This window comes from Haliotis asinina, chromosome 8 (genome assembly GCF_037392515.1).
Source record: "Haliotis asinina isolate JCU_RB_2024 chromosome 8, JCU_Hal_asi_v2, whole genome shotgun sequence".
Taxonomy (NCBI): domain Eukaryota; kingdom Metazoa; phylum Mollusca; class Gastropoda; order Lepetellida; family Haliotidae; genus Haliotis; species Haliotis asinina.
The window spans coordinates 34,812,380-34,829,304 of NC_090287.1; the positions used below are offsets into that span (position 1 = coordinate 34,812,380).

Below are 16,925 nucleotides of genomic sequence, written 5' to 3' on the forward strand. Positions count from 1 at the left end.
TCTAGCCAGAGCTTGACAACGGTATTGATATCTGTAACCAAACTTCGAGCAAGCGCTGACAACCACATGAATATCTCCAAGTAAACGTCAGGTGTATATGTGTACTACAGGTTCTATCATCTACACTGAAGTTTCAAGCTTGATAAGAGCATAAATATATTCAGACTGGAATGTTCAACGACTTTTCTTAGAATTGGTTGTATCAAATGATAGATCAAAACCAACAAAAATCTTACCCAGTCTCTTGACATGACACACCACGCGGTTGAGAGGAATACCCAGTACCTGAGCTATACTTTTCTGCAAAAGGGATAATTTGAGTGCATGTCAATTACAAGGTGTTCATTGCACATTGGAATATGATTATCGATATATGGTTATTAAGGAAAATCCATTTTGTATTCTCAGCTTAATTGGGAGTACACAATTGGCAGTCCGTAAATAATTGATGCTGGACCAGATAATCCAGTGATCAACAACATGAGCATCAATCTACGTTTATCGGCTACGATCACATGGATAGGATATCAACAATACACCAAATTCACGTTACTATATGGGTGCACATTGGACGCACTCAGTGTTGATCTTCAAAGTATTGGGCCGATGGAGAAGTCAAATGGTTAATGTGTTCACTTGTCACAATCTGGTTTCCTCGCCGTGATATTGCTGCAATATTGCAAAAAAGCTTCGTAAAATCATTCTCACTTAATCAAAGACAATGATATATACCTGTGCCATGGCAGGATTTTGTGTCGTGCAGTAAAGGTCAACCTCGTTATGCTCTGCTCCTGGCTTTACCAGAACACCATGGTCCTCCATGTAGAAGTGTTCGCGGGCGTCGATGTCCACGTGGCCCTCAATAACATCATCAGACGCAGCAAAACCGGCTTCAACGTCACCGAAGACGATGGCTGGTGTGGCTGGTTTCTCAGTAAAGAAAGCCTTCTGTCGTATGGCATCCTGGAACACAAGGTGTTGATGATGAATCGGTATTGTTAAATGTGCTGATGCAACGATTGTTTGACTTATAAAATCATGATACAAAGAACTCAACCATATTTACAAATGTTGAGTCTATAGATGATGTTATTATTTTCAAGGCTACCAAACTTCCGTGTCCTACGGGACATTTTATAGGGGATTTATTTGGCATCTGAAGTCTGATTCAAGTAGGCCAAACGCCTCTTCAATCTATATTTGCGTTACAGTGGACTAAGGGCGAAACAGTACGCTCTTACCACGTATTGCGGTATAAGTCCTTCGTTTCGGTCCATTTGGGTTCGGTATATGACATATGTTCGTAATGCAGAAAAGAAAAGAAACACGTCGATTTGACAAACTGACTTCTAGACTTTTTAGAAAAATGTTTCAGAACGTAAATAAACGGTCCCAAAACCGAAAATACCGATTTTGGGGGATTGCATTATTCTATGTGAAACACAAGGCAATTTTCCCCGGTTCTACTAATACCGTGGTATACCGTTTCACACCTACAGTGCACCCTGGTCACAACGAAATATATACACGTGCTTTTACCAGAATGGATTCCCAAGTATTATAATACCCAGGTTATAATGCCAAACTGGCTATAGTACCAACTACGCACACGGTGGTAATATAACAAGAATATACTGTGTAACCGGTAACAGTCAACTCAGTGCCAACAGCCCTCAGAAATAGGTTCCGTTGCATACTACACAGGTCTCCTTGAAAACACCTACAGCACAGCATAAGTACCTCAATAGTAAGAATGGCAGGAAGATCCTCGTAGGTCACCGTCACGTGTCTTGCTGCTTCCTGCGCCACCTGGCGATCTTCAGCAAGCACAAGGCCGATAATCTGACCACAACACTTCACCTGAAGAATTACTCAAAATATCAATATAAATATCACAGAAGTATAATTATATAACGAAAAATAAAAAACCACTCTAGAACTTTAAATGCATTTATCATCATATAAACCACACCGCAAAAAAACCTCACTCCTTTTTTTAAATTGGTTATCAGTTTAATTCAAACGCACGTAAATAAGACAAAAATTGTCGAAAAGATTTCAAAATTGATGGGTTTGATCATCACGACTTAAAGACCAATTTCAGACAATTACAAGTCGAAATGACGCCAGGTGGCGAGACAGTGAGATCCGATAACGTGTATAGTCTCCTTCAGCGTTGACAATAGCGATGCATCATCTGTACATGGAGTGGATGGTGAAGGCCATAGGAAGTTGCGCCCCGACTCGGTGATACGCCTGAATGTGTTCAGCTGCAGTGGTTGGCCTTGGTCGCACATCATTCAGCCTCCTCTGAATCTCGTCCCACAAGTGTTCTATGGGGCTCAAGTCTGGACTGATGGCAGGTCATTGAAGAGTTTGTATGCCATGTTGGCGGAGGACGTCGCCAGTTGCTCTGGCAGTACGAGCACTCGCGTTGTCCTGATTGAAGACGTGGTTTCCACGACGACCAAAATGTGGCACGACGAAGGGTCTCAGCGCTTGATCAATGTAGCGGGCAAATGTTACAACATTTCCTCTACCAGGGCCAATATTCTGGAACAGTATAAGGCCTATAACTAGTTTGTGATTGAGAGCAATAGCACCCAGCACCATTATGCTCGGACCTCCCCATCTTTCCCGGACACAATTATCTTTAAAACGCTCCCCGCGTTGTTGCCCCGCTCTCACTCTGCCATCAGCCGTCGAGACGCAGTACCGGCTTTCGTCTGAAAATACCACAGTTGGTCACTCCCGGTGACGCCAGTTCCGATGATATGTGTTCCACTGGAGACGATTTCGAAGAGTGAGAACCGGATCCGGTATGGCCTGCGACATCTGACATCTGACTTGCTTCCGCACTGTGTCGGCGCTGATTGGTCTCTTGTGATTGCCAATTGTTGTCAGTGCAGTTTCAGAAGCCCTTGAGAAACGATTCTTTAGGTGATGACGGACAAACTGCCTCAACGTTGTCACAGACGGTCTTCCGCTTCCAGTGGTTTGGTCTCGTTGTTGTAGGCGATGTATTATTCCAACATAAACTGGAAAATGATTTGCAACATGTCTTGTAGTTTGGCCATCATTCAGTCTTCCTTAAGCTTGGTCCGTCTGTTCCCTTGACAATCGGGCATGTCTCTTCTTTCGAACAGTGAATGCTTCGGTGCATATTCGGCGGCTCTTCTCATAGGGATGACACCTCGGGAAGCACGTGCATTGACATTTCATAAACTACGCATAAAAACCTCATCCCATCATTACTTTAGAAACTGCGTTTGATGACATGTTTTTTGTATCAATTACAGAATCTGAAACCAAAATTAATTTTCTTGAACATTTGCTACGAGCCATGTCTAGCTAACATACAAAAAGTGAAAATATAATTAAAATTACGATGAAACATATCTGGCCAAACATTTCTCATGCTGACATCACTTTTGCGGTTCAGTATATATACATTATATTTTTTAAAATGTTGCATCTGAGCATTAATTATATTATTTGAGTGAGTAAGTGAGACGTCTTTCGACTCTTCTGTAATACCAGGAAACTTGGTCAACAGCGTTCGAAATTAATGTTGGTCCTTTGGCCTGATGCCGACTGAACACCATTCGGACCTAGATCTTTTGTTCTCTACGGACCCGTATGCCCTTGTTTACCGGGAATTACTTAGATTATAGCTAAAACATATTGCCTACACATTCTGATCAAAACCCACAACTTTTTATGGTTTCAGGGTTAAGGACAAACAATGCTGATAAATTAATTTTCTTTGTAAAACTGAATAAAAGAGAAAATAATAAAATTGTTCCACTAACCTCTGTTTCAGCAAATGCAAGTTCACAGTGTATGGCACATCCCCATAGGTTCTTGCCCGGCACATCCTGATGATCCACATATCCCGTCACCCCGGGCAACGCAATTGCTTTAGTTACGTCCACGTCTTTGATTTGAGCATGTGGTCGCTTGCTCAAAACAAGTGCAGCATACAGTTCACCTACAATGTATTCACACTATTGTATCACAAACATACGTGGGTTGGTTTAATGCGACTGTCAACAATATTCCTGTTATGTCATGGGGAGCCACCTTATTTTTGGATCAACGGCGTTTAGAAACTCGTATGTGTTGGAGTTGAGATGGCGTTAACCTAACATGAACCGGGACTTAATCAACAATTGTAGGTTACTGGCGTGCCCAAAGGACGTAAATCAAAACAGCAATTACTGAGAAAAGCAACCCAGTCCAGACCCCGTATCACACATATACCGTTAACTTCCAAGCATCTTGATAATTATATGTTCTAACCTACATGTAATGGTACGACATTTGGAAAATCATGTCTCGCGGTACGTTTCACGGAAATCTTGATCTCACGATCAGTGCATTTAATACGGATTAAAAAAGGATTTGCCATTACTACCTTCAGATCGCGGGATATCGTCCAGGTACACAGCCTCTCCACACGTCATCTGTACGGCACTGGAGTGTGGGATAGGACGACGTATGGCATCTTCCGGAGGTTGATCTGGACTGACAGTGTCAAACACTCGGGTACTCTCGTAGTCCACAGTAGACAGGGCAGACGGACCGTTGGAGGCAGTCTTCAAAATAAAAGAAACAACACGATTCTGTACTATTTTAAACTTTGTACCCAAGTAGGGAACCAAGGTTTGAACCACTGCGCTGTTCCATCGGCTCTATTACCCGTGGACGTGGATGAGGTGGAGAAATGTGAGATGAGGAGGAGATCGGTGGAGTAGGTGGTGGTGAGGTGAAGTGTGGTGGGGAGGAGTGGGGTGAGGTGACATGCTTTGAAGTGTGTTGAGATGAAGTTGGCATTCATGTCATTGATTAGAGCACATCTGTAGTATTGCAGTTACCAATAATGTTCACCACTGTGTTACCCATGGTTTACCTTTCCATTGACTTCCTCTTCTACAGCAAACATGAATTTGAAAACTTGGGCCAGAGCGACATGCCGGGCGTCTGCAGTGACGGTCGTCGTCCTGTTGTCAAGGAGCTTACCGAGGGATTTAAGGACGCACGGTACCAATGACAAAGACCAGCTCCTGAAAAAATGAGAAGCACAAGAGATAAGAGCTATGGAGGTACTAACCGACATTAGATGCCATGGCTACTTCCTAGGACTAAACATGAACGGGTCAGACAATCACTGACATTCCATAGGTGTTAAAATACACAACTACAATTCCCGTGGGCTTCACACATTGTACCTATGTGGAGAATCGAACCAGGACCTTCGGCGTAACGAGCGAACGCTTTAACCACTAGGCTACACCACCGCCCGGGATTTGGGCATGCACGTGGCACAAAAATATTCTTAAAAAACAGATATTTTTTCAAAGAAAATGGTCGGAAACATGACATAAGATGCAATTTAAAAGTAGATGTTCAGTGGTACTAGATTCCGGTGTTGAACTAAATATCAGTTCCAACATTTGACAGTTATAAATATATCACCATAGTTCTTGCAGTACCATGTTCGGTCTATTCCGCAATATGTGTGAAGGTGCTGTGTGGCCAGAGAGTGATATCACTTCTCATACTCACTTTCCTGCCATTTCCTGCTGAAGATCTTGAATTTTCACAACAGGCTGGAAACATTTCCCGCCAAAAGTGAAATGAATGTCCTCGATGACGTCACTTCCTGGTTGAAATGATATCCCCGTTACAGCACTGACATATGACGTGTCAAACCCTCGGCGTTGAGGCTGCTTGTAGAACATCACATGATCACCCTGCCACCACAAACATAAATCAATTTACGACGACACAAGATGACGCTGCTACTAAATACCGAATATTTGATGTGAAAACAAAAACAGTATTCCTACACAAACACGCACCTGTTTCGCGAAGGGCAAGGTGACACAGACGAGGACGTCGGTGGGGTCAAGCCCTTTTAAAGGTGGCGTAAATGTCATCACGTTACGGAAAGGCAGTGTACGTTGACCTTTGACTGGGAAATAAAAACATGACTGTAATGCAATACTTATTTAATATGAGACAATCAGACACCCTCTATCAAGATTGGCACTTCTCCCTGGAATCATCCTGTCAATGTGAATTTTATCATCAATATCAGTCTCTACTCATTCCACAGTATTCAAAATATTACCTATCAAAATTCAGATGTAACAATTTTAGACTAAAGTTGAAACAATGTACCCCATGAAAGAATCTGTGATTATGGTTTGGAGGAAAATATGAAGACTGTGGAAAATGAATACCATGTGCTTATGAAGTGTGAAAACTTCACTCATCTGAGAAAATAATACGTACCAGCTTGCATTAAAGACTACCTAATAACTACTGATTTCATACGCCTGATGGAATCTGCTGATAAAGATGTATTATACAAAATTGGACTCTGTCTATCTAAACAATTCACCGTGAAATCATCATTTATTATGTATTGTGGGCCTAAGGCCTGGTTACAGAATAGATTTGTCTGTCTGTAATGTCATACACTCATCTATTAAGACACAAAGTTGAGTGAGTGAGAGAGTGAGTTTAGTTTTACGCCACACTCAGCAATATTACAGCTATATGGCGGCGGTCTGTATATAATCGAGTCTGGACCAGTGATCCACAGCATGAGCATCGATCTGCGTAACTGGGAACCGATGACATGTGTCAACCAAGTCAGCGAGCCTGACCACCCGATCCCGTTAGTCGCCTCTTACAACAAGCATAGTCGCCTTTTATGGCAAGCTTGGGTTGCTGAAGGCCTGTTCTAACCCGGACCTTCACGGGTCACACACAGTTGAGATTAAAGGTATAATTAATGTATGCGAATCATCAATCCTAATTCATGACGCATTTTCGAATGTGTCCTTGCATTATATATTGAAAATTTAATTCAATTCTATACAGACAGCTAAAACGCACAGACACAAATTCTGCTCTTTGCAACCGGTGTGCAGGAGGCAGCACTGCATGTGTAAACAGTCATAATCAAGCTCACCGGCGTTGTCGACGTGGAGCATGGCGTCGAGAGCCAGAAAGACTGGTTGAAGATCGGAAACAGTGGCCGGGTTGAGAAGATTGCCGCCAATACTCTGTAATGAAAGTTGAGGCATAAAGTACTCTCTGTCATCACCAACCACCGTTGGTGGTAACCGTCCAGGTTATATCCATAAAGTAAGTAAATCACGTTATATGTATTTATCAGAAACGCTAGTGCTACCCACCGCGACGTTCCTGACTTGTCCTGCTGCCACCCAGCGAAGAGCATCCTCCAGAACCCTCACAGATCGGGTCTTCCAGCCTAAAAGACACGGAGTGACAGTGTAACGGCTTGTGGTTGGGAAGGTCTCACAGGAAAAAGCAAGGAAGCATTGCTCAAAGGAACATTTGCGTTCACCAACAATGTAATATCAAGTAGATGCTACAATGTCTGTCTGTTATAACATGAAGTGTTCTGCGATTATATCATACCAGATATGTATGTAATAATCAGTCACTAGTTTCGGCTAGTGGTTGCGAACATCTCACAGGCATATCTTTGCATAGTGGTCTCTTGATTGAAATGACTTCAGTAGCCAAATGTGGCACGGCTTCATATATCCTCCGGATTGCAATGGCCTCCTAATGTTAGCCTTACAAGGCTCATATAATCACCATCGTTGACAGGATCTCCTATATGGTTCTTATCAAGATGCCATCCCTTACAATTCCCGGTGACATGACCTTGTGTATAATTTCCAGTGACATGGCCCCCTGTATAATCCCCGTCGACATGGCCTGTATAATCCCTGCTGACATGACCTTCCATATAATCCTCCGTGACATTACCTTCTGTATAATCCCCTGCAACGTGACCTCCTGTATAATTCCCAGCGACATGACCTTCTGTATAATCCCTGGTGACATGACCTCATGTATATTCCCCGCAGCATGACCTCTTGTATACTTGGTAATATGATCTCTTGCATAATCCACAATGACGTGACCTCCTGTATGATACCAGGTAGGTGATATGAACCGCTTGTGTAATACTTCGTAATATCACCTTATGTACAATCCCCGTGACATGATCTCCTATAAAATCCTCGGTAACATTATCTCCTGCAAAATCCCGGTGGCATGATCTCCTTTTTAATATCCGCTGACATGACCTCTTGTATAATCCCCGGTGACATGACCTTCTGTATAATCCCCGGTGACATGACCTTCTGTATAATCCCCGGTGACATGACCTTCTGTATAATGATCGACGGCGTGAAGTCCAGTACAATCTCGGTTGACACTACCTCCTTTCTATGTCTGAACACTATTACTACCTATCATCAGTATCATCTCAAGAGTAAAGGAATTTAACTGTATTTGCCCCAGTTTCATCACAACCCACCGATAAAGGAATATTCTGGGTGAGATACACGTACCTGACCTGGATGGTTTATGAAGAGCTCTGAGTAAAGTTTACATCACCTGGCACATATGTAAATAGCTTGAACTGAGAGTTACTTTACATGACAGGGGCGTGAATACCCCCGATTGGGAGTTACTTTAAATTTACCTGGCTGGTGCGTCAATACCTCCGACTGAGAATTACTTTACCTGCTAGGTGTGAGACGAGGCCCGGAAGTCTGGTCCTGAGTTCCTCCAATGTGACGCCAGCCCCCACCACCAGATGGTCATCCTCCAAGGTCAGCCTGGTCAGCTCGGGGATGTGAGACGTGGACAAAAGAGTCTGGGGCAGCTGATGTTTCAGCTTTATGTCAAGGACTGAGGAAGGAATCAGGTCATGAACAAGCAACAGAATTCTCCATGATATAAGGAACTTTTGGTTTGAAAACTTGACCAGTTCTTCAAACTTCTACCCATATATTTCATGTAAAGGTGCATTACACACGCATACAGGATATGCATACAATGGCTGAAGGAGAAGTGTAACGTATACATGACATACATATGGTTGTGCCTCCAGAGATTAATCTTGATGAGGGATGATCAGCAAAAAGTTGAAGCAGATGAGGTAGGTCACGAGGTCGAATCCACTTGACACCGTCGTGCTCAAATGTCATAGACAATTCCTTGTCTTCATTCACCTGTGATAATGTAATAAAACGAAATGCTTTAACAATCAATATATGACTATGAACCTATACGATTTGACGATTGAGTCGACACGATTTTGCATGTCGACTCAGTATAGGACATTCAGATGTGATTCCCGTCGTGAACATTGAGGATTAAAACTGGGTGCATCCTGGTACGGCTAAGGAACGTAACGCATACATCCTTTGGTATCGATTACCATTAATTTCGACTGGTTGCCATCAGTAAATGCTCTGTTTAACTAGCGATGTTTATTCAAAATAAAGTTGTTATCATCAACATAATACAAAATAAGGATCCGCAGCTCATCGGAACTGTCTTCAAACTTTTCCACATAATTTGGTTTCATGACTCTAAAGGTCATTAATATATTTGTTACTACAGTTTCGAACCTATTTGCAAAACTAAGCTTCGGACATTTAAAAGGTACTGAATGAAATTTAGCAATGATACTCTAGGAACTGTAAAGCAAAGGGCAAAAAGTACATTTAAAAATCACTACCTTGGAATTTTTATTAGAGATCCATGCAGCATTTTTGAGGAATTCCCATGCTGGGATCATACAATTACATTATACTAAAGGTTCCTTAGGGAAGTACAAGGTCAGTACAGGGCGCAGTATGATGCCATTTGCCAAATAGTATTTTGGTTGGACATACAGCTTCATAATGATTTGCTTTGCATGAATGATTACAATTTAGCACCCCTTGCAGTTTCCCATCAGCAAGGGAAGGTATTGAGGAAAAAATGAGTGGGGTGCACACTTCAATTTTACCCGAGTTTCAATGATAATATAACAAAATTTCTGGACAAAGGTCGTGTGTGTGCGCTCATGCAAACCCTCACTCCCCTCTGGATCCGCCTATGATCAGATCAGAATGACTTATGCAATGTTTAGGGGTAGCTAGTGAATTTACAGTAGTGGTACGTTCAAAGGATTGATGAGGTTTTCAGAAAAATAGTGTTCAGGACTGAGGGTTTTTAGGACGGATTCAGTGACAACGCGCCACGATTACTTTACGTAAGTTTACGTGATGTCTTATAGCCGTAATGATAACTAACCAGGAGCTGCGGAGGGAAGATGGCATCCTGGGAGGGGCATCGAGGGGAAAACTGACCACCGTCCGTGCGCTGAAACAATCGAATATGAATCAACATACATGCATGGTCGATATATAAAGACATAGTGAAACCTTCATAACCATGCATAAAATGCGTATTGTATTTGTTGGTTGGTGGGTTGGTTGTGTAACTCCGCCATCAACGATATTCAGACTGGATGGCTGCGGTCTGTAATTATTCGTGTCTGGACCAGATAATCCAGTGATGAACAGCATGAGCATCGGCCTACGCAATTGGGGATGATGACATGTGTCAACCATGTCAGTGAGCCTGGCCATCCGATCCCTTTAGTCGCCTGTTGCGACAAACATGTAATCATGAAGACCAGTTCTTCACGGGTACCAATTATTTGTCTTGACAATTTAGCTGGTTTTGTTCTTCAGGACTTTCCTTCTGTATAATAACACTCTTCAGAATATGCCTAAGCGCCCCTATTATGTACAAGTACTATGAGATATCGAACACAATGCACATTATACAATACAACGCTTCTGTCATATATGCTTCAACTAAAAGTACATGTAAGCCTGGCAAGATATATATTCCGTTGATTAGCATTGGTTCTTGTAAAGTCTGTTGGAAACCTTAAATGGTTATAACAATTGTTTCGGAATTTTGTAATGGTTTCATGGCTAGACAGCACACTTTTCCTCGAGCTTGACCCTTTCCCTCATGTTTACGTTTCATCCAAACCCCCATGAGCGTGATAGTATCTTTGGATAAGAGTAGTTCCATGTTTGTAATTGCTTTGTGATCGTTCTTACATATATCTCCTGGCTTTCCTCTGAGCCTCCTGACCTACACAAGGACTTGGATCCGTCGCCTTGGCAACACTGAAGAATAAACATTAAGCGCATCATTTGTATTGTAGTTACAGGTCGAGAAATTTAATAAAATATTAGCAGAGCCTCCTTTCACAAAGAACTAAAGTGATCGTAAGACACTGAGGAAACCTTAGTGCAATGTAAAGTAATGAGAGTTAAGGTGAATCGGAGTAAAGATTGCTTAGTGAAAGGAGACCATGGTTTGTGCCTGGTATTTTTCACGTTACACTATAGAAATGGGTGGTCAATTCATCTAGGACATCGCAATTTGCTGTGCGGGGTTGCCTCCCTTACACGTTCAAGGATCCTGTGAATCCTTGGGTCGCCTGATCTTTCGTCAGCATCATTGCCCTACTGTGGAAAGTAGAACTGAACACAGATAAAACACAGCAACATTTAAAACCAGCTCACTAATTCAGGTAACACTGGTCGTCATTACTAGACACGTACACGACTTACCTGTGCTGCCTTAGTAAACCCGTCTATGATGGATCTGTACCCGGTACATCGACAGAGATTGCCTGTGATGTAATGAGAATAAAGAAAATTTGCAGGAAGGCATAACCGTATTTAATCTTAACAAACAGCTGGTTACAGCTGATTTGTAGTTTAAATCTGATTTGCAAGATAACAAACAAAACGTACAGTGCACTTTTAGGACAACTATGTTTCAGAGTACACATATGCCTTAATTTCTGTGACATACTACTGAGAATCATGGTTAGTGACGATATATATGATGAGTCATGGCTGCAAATTGCCTTCAGTTTGGTTAAAAGTTCTCAAGTCTACTGAGTGTTCTTCTCTTGAAGACAAGACACTTGGGAACAGATGCAATATGTAATCCATATGATCCAGTTTGGTTAAAAGTTCTCAAGTCTACTGAGTGTTCTTCTCTTGAAGACAAGACACTTGGGAACAGATGCAATATGTAATCCATATGATCCAGTTTGGTTAAAGGTTCTCAAGTCTACTGAGTGTTCTTCTCTTGAAGACAAGACACTTGGGAACAGATGCAATATGTAATCCATATGATCCAGTGCCAGCTGATGTAGTCAATATTCCTGGCCTAGCTGGTCTATTGACTATCAGGATCGGGTCTTTAGTCTACTGAAAGGCTTCCAGTGGACGCTTCTGGCGTATCTTGTGTTGACCATTGAACACAACCCTGTGAAGATGAGGTCATAACATACTTCTATGACCAACTAAATGGCTTGCGGGAGATGTTTCTCACTTGTCCTGACTATTGAACACAACCCTGTGAGGGTCAGGATATAACATACTTCTACAGTCAACTGGAGGGCTTGCTGGAGATGTTCCTGACCTAGCATGTTCTGACTGTTGAAGGCCATTCTGTCAGGATCAAGTTATAACTTACCTTCCATTGCGAACTGGATGTCCTCCTGGGAAGGCCGAGGGATGTTCCTCAACAGTGTGTACATGGACATCACCATGCCGGAAGTACAGAATCCACATTGGATCCCGTGAGCCTCAGCAAGACACTCCTGGAATGTGAGGAGGCTTGGATGTCAAACCTGGGAAATATTTACAGTAAAAGTGAATACAAACTGTGTTGATCGTATCGTCCATAACCTACCTGGATCTTGTGCAGTCCCCGCCTCGTGTCGCCAACCCCCTCCACAGTGGTGACCGCCATGTTGTGCAGGGAACACAGCGGCAGCAGACAAGCGTTCACAGCCATGTGTCTGGAGAAAAACGAAAGTACATAGAGTTAGATTGTGTGCCAGCAGAATAAGGAGAGAGACAGAGCTAGATTGTGTGCCTGCAGAATAAGGAAAGGACATGGCGTTAGATTGTGTGTCTGTAGAACAAGGAGAGGTCATAGCGTTCGATTGTAGGTCTGCAGACAAAAAGGAAAGGACATAGAGCTAGATTGTATGTCTGCAGAATAATGAGAGGACATAGCGTTCGATTGTGTGTCTGCAGAATAAGGAAAAGGGATAGCGTTAGAATGTGTATCTGCAGAACAAGGAGAGGTCATAGCGTTAGATTGTTGGTCTGCAGAAAAAAGGAAATGACATACATTGTATGTCTGCAGAATAATCAGAGGACATAGCGTTCGATTGTGTGTCTACAAAATAGGGAGAGTACATGGGTTTGATTGTCTACAGAATACCAGGGCATAGCGTCAGATTGTATGTCTGCCGAATAAGGAGAGGGCATAGAGTTAGATTGTCAGTTAAAATAACGAGAAGACATAGCCTTAGCAATAACCTCGGACCCATAACTAGGCTTCGCACATTGTACCTATTTGGGTAGTTGAACCCGAATCTTCGGCGTGACGTACGAATGCTCTAACGATTATGCTACTCCAGCTGAATATCAAATGGCGCATATGCAGCGTTTAATCCAGCTGAGCTTATAGAGCGTCGTATTATGTGTCACGTGAATAACAAAAGGGCATAGCGCCAGACGTCATTGCGGAATAACAAGGGAGGACATTACAGTGTCTGCAAGGAGGAATATAGCATCCAAAAGTGGGTTAGAAGAACATCAGGAGAGGCTAACGTTCGATGGTGCATATCTTGTGTCGACATGTTTCACGTCGAAACCTCAACTCATCTCCAGTATTCTCACCTAATAGTCTTCTCCCTCCTGTCATATCGGGACACCATAACGGTACAAGATCCACACCGACCTTCTCCACATCCTTCCTTGGAACCTGTCAGACGTACTGGATCGTGTCAAGGATTTGGCGATCTTTGTAATTCACGTTACAAAACATTATTTTGAAACACAGGTGCCCGTGTGATAGTATATACTCAAATAACACGGTCTCCGGGCATCAAATAACACGGTCTCCGGTCGATGTACAGAAAAGGATACATGTCCGTCTGAGGTACTGGAGGAGGTTGGATCTGGGGTCGGGACGTGGCTCCGTCACCTGTAATGGATGGAAAATTAATGTATTCCAGACTTGTTGATGTTTTGTGTATTGTCTGACACTATTTTTGTGTCATGCCAACTGTCTCCTGTTGTGATGAAAACAGATTTATTCGGATTGTTTGCATGGAAAACAGGCCGCTATGTATTAAATCAACGCCACACATCTTTTGCTACCACAACGAGTAAATTAATACCAGAAGAACTAAAATTGTAGTCTAAAAGGACGCCGGCACTCTGCTCGTCAGAAACGTCTGAAAGGGATCAAATTCCATTTCGAAGTTTTTGTTTGTTGTTTAAAACAGTAATATCCCATGTATGTGGTGGCCGTTCGTAAATAATCGAGTGCGGATCAGATAATACAGTGACCAACCGCAAAAGCATCTACACAATTGGGATAACGAGGTCTGCCCAGTCAGCAAGACTCACCACGCGATCCCGTTAGTCGACTCTTCCGACAAGCATCGGTTGCCGACGATTCCGACCCGGATTTCTTGGGCCTGGGACCCGTGAAGGTCCGGGGTAGAATAGGCCTTCAGCAACTCATGTCTGCCATAACAGGCGGCTATGCTTTCGTAATAGGCGACTAATGTGATCGGGTAGTCAGGCTCGCTGACGTGCTTCACACATGTCATCGGTTCCCAGTTTTGCAGATCGATGCTCATGCTGTTGATCACTGGATTGTCTAGTCCATAGTCGATTACTTACAAACCGCCGCCATATAGCTGGAATATTGCTGAGTACAGCGCAAAACTTAATTCACTCACACTTGAGCCTAGTGGTTACTAAACGCGGCGTAAAACTAAACTCAGTCACTCACGGGGTTCATCCATCATGTTCCGAACGTCGCCAGTGCCATATCCGTGCTTGAGGCTTTCACTAAGAGTGGTTTACCTTCGAAACTGCATTGGATGCGGCTCTCTCATGTCTATCTAGAGGCGGTGGGATAGCCGAGTGGTTAAAGCATTTGCTCGTCAGGTCGAAAGCCCGGGTTCGATTCCCCTACTGGTTACAATTTGTGACGCCGTGTAAAGCCCCACTCACTCACTCACTCACTCACTAATTCACCCCATATGTGTCTGACGCAAACTGAGTGAGTGAGTGGGTTTGCACGCTGCTTTCGTCAGTATTCAAGCAATATCACAAACGGATACACAACAGATGACATTCACACATTGTGCCCATGTAGGGAGTCGAACCCAGGTCTTCGGCATGACAAGCAGTCGCGAGCTCTTTAACCACAAGGCTACCCCTCGACCTGAAAGCATTGGAGTTCTCAACAACAAATTAAGCTGTGAGCCCAAATAAGACCATTCACAGTAACCTTAATAATACAAAGAATATGCTGAGTTGCAGGTGACGTGAATTACAATGATACCAAGTACAAAATGCACTGATTTGAACGGAAGGACAGAGCTATGTTCTATTTCTGTGCTCAGTTGCATGATGTAACATGGAGAAACACCATTCCCATCCTTATGTCATGTTTGTTTGTTTGTTTTAACTGATCTATCAGCAATGGATTCAATACATCATAATAAAAACTGGCGGTTTGTTTAAGAAATAGGCAAAACATGAGAAACTCCGTTAAATTATAACTTTTTAATTAGTGTTACAAGCTGATAACTGTTAAATCTATCAACGTAAAATTGCCACGAGATTACACCAAGGGCACAATGGCGGGCCATGTTGGCTGACCGAGCTCTATATGCAGTGTGCGTGCTTTTTCTCCCTGGGCAGTCGAGAAGGTCAGTGAGGGTGTGACCACTGACCTACATATATTAATATATTATTACACACTGACAGGAGATGGGATTTTTCACAATATGAAATAATTGACTGTATGCTATATTAGCCTGTCTCACTGTCCCTGAACCATATTATTGTCCCTACAGCCTAGCCCTCAATGTAATGGTAAAGTCTAAACTTAATGAAGCAAGTCTAGATTTTTTCTGGTATTCCTATATATATTTTTCAACTTAATGGGCATATCTAATTGCAATCATACCATACCTGATAGTATTTGGTTTTCAAACCTGTATCTAACTTGTGTATATTATGCTTTTATTTTCATCAGAACAGCTCAGTGGACGTAGCTTGAGGAACAGCATTTCGATCGAATTCACATGACCTCAACTGCCGCGATAAATGTTTTTCCAACAGACGCTCAGCGAGGTTCGTATCAACAATGCACAGCTGAACCGCAGTTGCACGTTGATTGAAATGATAAAATGGGCGACACTGTTTCCTACCTTGACACCATTAACAAAGAAGACCAGCTGGTTCTGCATGACGAGTCGAGGAAGACGCTGTAACACAAGTTGTAGACACTGCAACACACGTTATAGACACTGACATAAACAGGTCAAAGGTCAAAGGTCAACTTACTGGGTGTTGTGAAAGACTCGCTTCGCCTCACGTTTTCCCGACGTTCTTTCGGTGTTGGGGGGACGGATCAATACGCATCACTTTGAATTTGCACAGGTATGTACAGGGAAAAATAGAGTTGAACATCCAAGCTAATACCGCCACACATCAAGTAGATACATTGATCGTTATTCTAGTGTATTTGTACTTATTGTATTTGTACTTATTGTATTTGTACTTATTAGCAAGATGAAGTAGAGAAGCAACTTGTGGATCGAAGCTCGATTAGTTTCTCTTCTCTTCTCGTTAAACACATAGTTCCAGATGCACCAGTATGACTGGTATCCAAGATCCAGCAACAATTAAGGAACTCAGAGTGCAAAACGGAATTCGCCTAAGATCGCAATATAATTCAGCATAATTCGGGAAAGTTCCAGATTAACAGACTGATCAGTTACACAGAAGTGATATACACATAAAAGTGGGGAATTTAATGTGAGTGAGTTAATTTAGCCGCGTTTAGCAATATTCCAGCATCGGAGTCGGACATCGGAAATGAGCTCCACACATTAAAAATTGTGTCTGTGAGGAATCCGGGTCTTTACAACAACGCTACCTCGCCACCAA

At 42.7% G+C, this 16,925-nt stretch overlaps 1 protein-coding gene across 2 annotated transcripts in view; it reads right to left on the reverse strand.

Annotated features, from left to right (window-relative positions):
• LOC137295048 (xanthine dehydrogenase/oxidase-like) overlaps window positions 1-16,925 on the reverse strand; it is a 35,544-nt gene that overhangs the window by 11,244 nt on the left and 7,375 nt on the right. Inside the window, exons 3-22 of one of the 2 annotated variants that reach the window (XM_067826312.1) lie at window positions 16,184-16,240; window positions 13,875-13,932; window positions 13,626-13,722; window positions 12,625-12,733; window positions 12,406-12,532; window positions 11,487-11,548; window positions 10,968-11,036; window positions 10,144-10,212; window positions 8,933-9,071; window positions 8,581-8,748; window positions 7,212-7,288; window positions 6,986-7,079; window positions 5,865-5,977; window positions 5,569-5,756; window positions 4,913-5,066; window positions 4,418-4,598; window positions 3,813-3,991; window positions 1,741-1,860; window positions 733-963; window positions 237-300 (exon numbers count right to left, since the gene is read on the reverse strand). In XM_067826312.1, the coding sequence (XP_067682413.1) occupies window positions 237-300; window positions 733-963; window positions 1,741-1,860; window positions 3,813-3,991; window positions 4,418-4,598; window positions 4,913-5,066; window positions 5,569-5,756; window positions 5,865-5,977; window positions 6,986-7,079; window positions 7,212-7,288; window positions 8,581-8,748; window positions 8,933-9,071; window positions 10,144-10,212; window positions 10,968-11,036; window positions 11,487-11,548; window positions 12,406-12,532; window positions 12,625-12,733; window positions 13,626-13,722; window positions 13,875-13,932; window positions 16,184-16,222 (2,338 nt within the window). In that variant the 5' untranslated portion in view covers window positions 16,223-16,240. Of the gene's footprint in view, window positions 1-236; window positions 301-732; window positions 964-1,740; window positions 1,861-3,812; window positions 3,992-4,417; window positions 4,599-4,912; window positions 5,067-5,568; window positions 5,757-5,864; window positions 5,978-6,985; window positions 7,080-7,211; window positions 7,289-8,580; window positions 8,749-8,932; window positions 9,072-10,143; window positions 10,213-10,967; window positions 11,037-11,486; window positions 11,549-12,405; window positions 12,533-12,624; window positions 12,734-13,625; window positions 13,723-13,874; window positions 13,933-16,183; window positions 16,296-16,925 lie in introns of those variants that run through there. The other variant, XM_067826311.1, reaches the window with a different exon arrangement.